A 6,301-nucleotide genomic window follows, 5' to 3' on the forward strand; every position below is an offset into this window, starting at 1 on the left:
GGCTATGTGCATAAATTTTCATGAACATGATTTCATAGACTCAAGCTTAAGAAGGACACCAATGGACATGCCAAAGTTAATAGAGGAAAGTCCCATGAGATTTCCACCCTACACAAAGAACTGTAGTCAAGTGAGAAAAAGAAATATGAAACAAACAAACCAAATAATTCAGAGAGGAAATAGAAACCAGGTACAAAAGAGCCACCCCCCCAAAAAAAGAAAATATAGAAATCAACATGTAGACCTATAATAATCCCAAACCCAGATTTCTAGATGACAGCATAAGAAAGCAACAGCCAGAGCAATGTCCTTCCACTAGAGAACAGCTATCCTATGATGGCATACTCTAAATATTCCAGTGTAGCTCAAGGGCAACTAAATAAAATCCTTGAACCAACTATGTGAAGATAATAAAGGTAAGAAGTAATGATTACTATAAAGAAATCCAGGAAAGCATAAAGAATAAGAGAAAATGAATAGATTCCCTAAATAAATACAGGGAAAAATCTACTGGAGGAAATGAATACATTCTTTAAAGAAAATATAAACAAACAGTTAATAGAAATGAATAAAACTGATTACCACCTAAAAGTGGAAATTTTTTAGAATCAATAAAGAAAACATAACATGAGGGAATTCTGGAAATGAAAAGATTTAGAACTCAAACAGGTAACACAGAGATCTGCTTAAAAACAGAATGTAACGGGTGGAAGGCAGAATTTCAGGCACTGAATATATAATAGAAGAAATAGATACATCATTAAAGAGATTCATGGTTACAGTTGTTTTTAAAATATTATCAACATTTTGTTGACAGTAGGATTACACATAAACAATTACCCATAAAAACAATGCATAAATCTCTTAGCTATGATCATGAATACAATATCTTTATTTTCCTATACAATAGAGTTGCAGAAATACAAGAATCTGTTCAGTAGTATAATTGCATGTGGACAAAATGAGAAGCATTATTTATCTTAGAACTTTAAAAATAAATCACTATAAACTATTTTGCTATCAGCAAAAGTTTTGTAAAGGCACTCTTGACTTCCTTGTTCCTCAAGCTGTAGACCAGAGGGTTCAACATAGGAATGATCATGGTGTAAAACACAGATGCGATTTTGTCAGTGTCCATGGAGTGACTGGAGCTGGGCTGCAGGTACATGAATATGATTGTCCCATAGAAAATAGACACAGCAGTGAAGTGTGAGGCACAGGTAGATACAGCCTTTCGATATCCAGCACTTGACTGCATCTTCATGATAGTGATGAAAATGAATATGTAGGATATCCAAATAACCAAGAGAGCAAAAAAGATATTGAAGCTCACAACATAAACAAGAACCAGCTCACTCACATATCTGTCAGAACAAGAGAGAATCATAACTGCTGGAATATCACAAAAAAGTGATGAACCACATAGGCCCCACAGAAAGAAAGGCTGAAAGTGTCCCCAATATGGATGGAGGCATTCAGAAAACCACAGAAATATGAACCTATAGAAAGACAAACATACACACTTGTAGTCATAGTGGTAGCATAGTATAGTGGCTTACACACCGCTGCATAACGATCATAGGCCATTGAGGCCAGCAGGTAATTCTCAACAGTAGCAAAGGCTACAAAAAAGAACATTTGAGCAGCACAGTCATTGTAGGAAATGACTTTGTCTCCTACAAGGAGCCCAGTCATGACTGTGGGTGTGACAGCTGAAGAGTAACAAAAATCAACAAAGGAGAGATTGCCTAAGAAAAAGTACATAGGAGTGTGGAGTCGAGAGTCCAGGACAATCAGGAGGATCATTCCCAGGTTGCCCACAAGAGTGATGGCGTAGATGAGGAAGAAGGTGATGAAAAGGGGAATCTGTAGCTCTGGTTCATCGGTGAGTCCCAGCAGGAGAAAGTGTGTCACTTCTGTGCTATTCTGCATCAGTGTCATCTTTCAGTGCATAGCCATGGAAAAAGAGGAACATGATGATAAAGAAGTTGAGCGAGAATACAAAAGCATAAGTGAGGACACATGCATTTGTGAAAAAACAATCTGTGCCTTGAGATTGTCTGGAAAGATGAACCCTTTTCCAAATCAAATCTAATGTGGTGATTAGACAAAGGGTTATATGCTACTAACTGCAACATTATACAATAATTGCTCAGCCATCTTTTCAATAGTGATTTATCAAAGTCAAGGGATTTGGTAAAGGGTTTTAAACCAAAATGCTAGGGTTTTGGCAGAACTGTTTGTAAATGAAGTCGCTGACTTTTTTTTATAGACCACTGCTGTAACTAATTCCCTTTCTGTTACATATTTGAGGATTAATTCCAGATTTCAGAACAGTGTCCTACTGCCATGCCTTTTTCCTCTATCCTAGGTAAGCACAGAGATCTGCCTTCCTGCTATTATTTTTATCAGCAGGCATTTGGTGAGAGCATCCCATTTAAAATATTCACAGATATTCAGGGGCATAGAATTGCTACTTGCCCAAGATGCTGCTCTGGCTTTACCTCATTTAAAAGATTCTTAGCTCCTTAAGCTCAGTTTTACCTCAATTTACTGTTTTTATGTCAGAAAATTTACTGCTTGTGTTTTAGTTTCAAGGACAGCAGAAAAGACCTGGGCCACAAGCTCATGATACTCACGATCAGAAGAGCTGATAGCAGAGGCTTGGGTCCCTTTATTTTTATTGTTTGTTTCTAACGCCTAAAGCAGGACTCCAGACCTAGGGCCATAGAAACTGAAGCTTCTGGCATGTGACTATATGATCAAGAGCCATCTGCGTAGCCGCAACTGTTTACATAGGTTGCCTAGTTACCAGGTAGCCTATATGCATTCTGGGAGAAAAAGAAGCTGCACACTGATTTAAACAATCCGTGCCCTATTCCAAATTTCACTGAAAATAAATTCTTTAGCTCTTCACTAACCAGCTAAAAATACAGTGTAGCGCACTAACCTGATCCTCTAAAATCCCCTGATGATTTAATTCCTTTCTTAAGTAACTTTCTCCATTAAGGCATTCATGGATATACACAAATCTCTCTCTCTCTCTCTCTCTCTCTCTCTCTCTCTCTCTCTCTCTCTCTCTCTCTCTCTGTGTGTGTGTGTGTGTGTGTGTGTGTGTTTGTGTGTGTGAAAACCCTTATCTGATTTAAAAGAATTCTGTCCCTGGAACTTGCTAGCCCTGAGGAATTGCTAGTTTTAAGAATAAATATGACTGGGAACATTTGTAAGTGTAAGAACAAAATAGTACAAGAAACGCTGAGAAATGATGAATTGAATAGAGAAAGAAACATGGACAGATGATTCCCACTGTGAGTAGACTTCTAAAACTTTAAGGCTTCCATTCGTTATATGTGCTAGATTTTAAAGATTATTAATGGAATCTTTCCCAACTTTAAAATTTTGTAGTCTATACAGTCATTAATAGATGTAGACTACTTAAGAATGATATAAAAGAACAATGTGTGGATAATTTCCCAATTAACCTCTGAGTTCCTTAAATGTCTCTATGTTGGTAACTTTTCAAGGATTGCTCTAGAAAAACATCTTAGGTGACCACTTTGTGAATACCCTCAATGATATTAGAACTTGGTGATTGTTGTTTTCATTTAAATTATGGAACACAATAAATTTAGTAATTTATACATATTACTAAAGTTTGAAATGCTAGTCTGTGTTTGAGTCTATGACTTTAACTCTTGCTGATGACCAAGTTTCAGAGTGTAATCAGAATTTAAATTGAAGATAACATTAAATATAATTACATGGCTGCCATGGCAAGAGCGCAGCATTATTTGAGTTACAGAGCTCTGTTTCTATTTCAAAGCATACATTCCTGGTACCATCTTTTGTCCTGGGACACAAAGGCAAGAAATAGGGTACAATCTAAAATAAGTACCTTGGCTGGTCACAAAGTTCATTTTCCCTATTTCTTTATCTATATTTTGAAAACTGTCCTAAGCATCCCTTTTCAGAAAGTCAGGTATTTTTAGTTTTTTTATTTGAATCTGTCCTCATCTTCCTCCATGCAGCTGCTTAAAATCATCATTGCTGAACAAAGCACATTTCATGGAAATAGCACAAAAATATGATTTTCTCTCTCCCTTTTCCCCATCTCCCTCCTATCAACAGCTGCTAGATATGAAGCTTACCTGTGCTTCTCCCAAACTCTAATAAATTTATCCTCAAACATCCTTATTAGATTATTTCTAAAGTGTTTTACTAAAGTTAAAAAAGAGTTGAACAGTCAATACTGGATATCTAGGCAAGAGATTAGCATATCTCTATGTGCAGTAGATATGATGGGATAATTTAGGTGAAGGCAGCTATTTCAACTTGATGCATTTCTGTTCTGAAATCTGGAAGCAGATAATCATCAACTACATACAGTACACACAGAGCTTTGTTCCATTCACCATATAGGATCCATTGGTCTGTACTACCTTCCCTGACCACTGAAAATTAAACAGTGTAATCACATCATCTTTAAGTACTATTATAAGAAGCCAACAAGATAGCAAGATGTTCATATTATTACATACAGGGAGAGTTAGCTTTCTGATTATTATTATTATTACTATTATTATTATTATTATTATAAGTTATTATGCTTAGACAGGAGCATGATCTATTTTTTTTTGGCTGATTTGATTTATACAGATGTTGGAAATGAGGACTTCACTGCAGGTGATATTGATCTGTCTTTCCTCATGTTGCCTTCTGCAATAGCACCACTGAGTGTCTATGCTATCCTCCAGTGTGTTTCTGCTTCCTCTGTAAACACTGCTTGCTGAGTCTACAATTATCCAGGACCCAGTGTTTCTTGAATTCTTAATTGAAAGGCATATTTTCATTTGATGAAAATCTACATTTCATTAGCTCATTATTTCCTTCACTCTGTCACACGATATCAAAGTCACCAAGACCAAAATAAAATTGGTCATTTAAGGGACATCTTTGTCTCACACATACCTTACCAATCTCTTCTGTTTTGTAAAATCATTTGATATGATGAGGCTGTCATATAGCAGCATTTCAGCTTCTATATTTGTTTTGTTTTCCTTGGATACTAAGTTTATTTTGACACCGAGTTTGGCCCTTAATTCCTATGATGAAGCTATGTTCTTGCCTCAGCCTTCAGAATACCTGCAAAGGGACATTTTTTTGGCTTGATCTGAAGCCTTGAAAGAATATCCAACTTAAACAAATGTGTATCCCCTACCACAAAACTCATAAAATTCTGGAAATTTTTAGTGCAAACCCACTATATGAGCTGACTTTCAGAAAATACTATAATCTGCAATTAATAAGGGATTCGTACAAGAATGTATAAATAGATGTTATTACTATTATTTTATGCATTTTTATTGAAGAAACTAAAAGTTTAATAAGTCACCAGCTTTTCTAAAGTTATTTCTTCATTTTGAAAAATATTCAAGTTCTTTTAGGACTCATATCTTAATTAAACCCATCATTTCCACAGTCAGTTAGTGTAATAATTAGCTGTATGTGATTGTAGGGAAACCATTAAAATGTGTATAGTAAACCATTCAGAGTATTTTTAAATTTTAAAAGATACTTGCTTATACTTTTGCTTTTTGTGCTTGCTTCTTTATCTGAAATAATAGTAACATAAATAGGAAATAAAAATGACAACTATTCAGAATGTTCTGGTTCTTGCAAGGCTCATGCACATAATGAGCTAAGAAAATACTTAAATTACATAAAATGTAACTTTTTACATTTATACCGTAACCAACTCCAGTTTTTGTTTTAAGAAACTGTTTCCATCATTACTTTCACCTTTAACATATTTCACAGTAGGTGGTGCTGCACAGCTCCTTTTTCATGGACTGTAAGTCTCCCTGACATTGTTTATGTAATGTATCAGTCCTTCAATGAATGTGAGATAATCAAGTCAGCTACAGAATATTGGTTACACAGTTCTTTCTCAGGAAGTGATCAAACACTTTTGTGTTCTCTGAAATTTTTAAAAACAGAGGAAATGACAGTAAAATGTAACAACTTCTAAAACTCTATAAATTCTTCCCTTTTCAAAAGGCCATATACGTGCCTTACTTACAAAACAAAAATGTGAAGATTGTATATCTTACATTATTTGTCATTTATGACTAAAAAAGATGGCAGGTGTACATGACATCATACCAATTTAAAGGCTGTTGATATAACTTTTACCTTTTAGCTTTTTTTCCGTAACCATGCATGAATACTGACAGAAAATCTTCAGTCAAGAAGTGGTCAAAATTGGATAACAGTGAATACAATTCAAATGCATAAATAAACT

At 35.1% G+C, this 6,301-nt stretch overlaps 1 protein-coding gene across 1 annotated transcript; it reads right to left on the reverse strand.

Moving 5' to 3' along the window:
- Positions 1–1,009: 1,009 nt before the first annotated feature.
- Positions 1,010–1,941, reverse strand: LOC125397408 (olfactory receptor 5B3-like). Its single transcript, XM_048429810.1, is given in 2 exon segments — positions 1,010–1,410; positions 1,413–1,941. Coding segments are annotated over 2 exon segments (930 nt in total).
- Positions 1,942–6,301: the final 4,360 nt, after the last annotated feature.

This window comes from Myodes glareolus, chromosome 7, assembly GCF_982192425.1.
Source record: "Myodes glareolus chromosome 7, mMyoGla1.1, whole genome shotgun sequence".
Taxonomy (NCBI): domain Eukaryota; kingdom Metazoa; phylum Chordata; class Mammalia; order Rodentia; family Cricetidae; genus Myodes; species Myodes glareolus.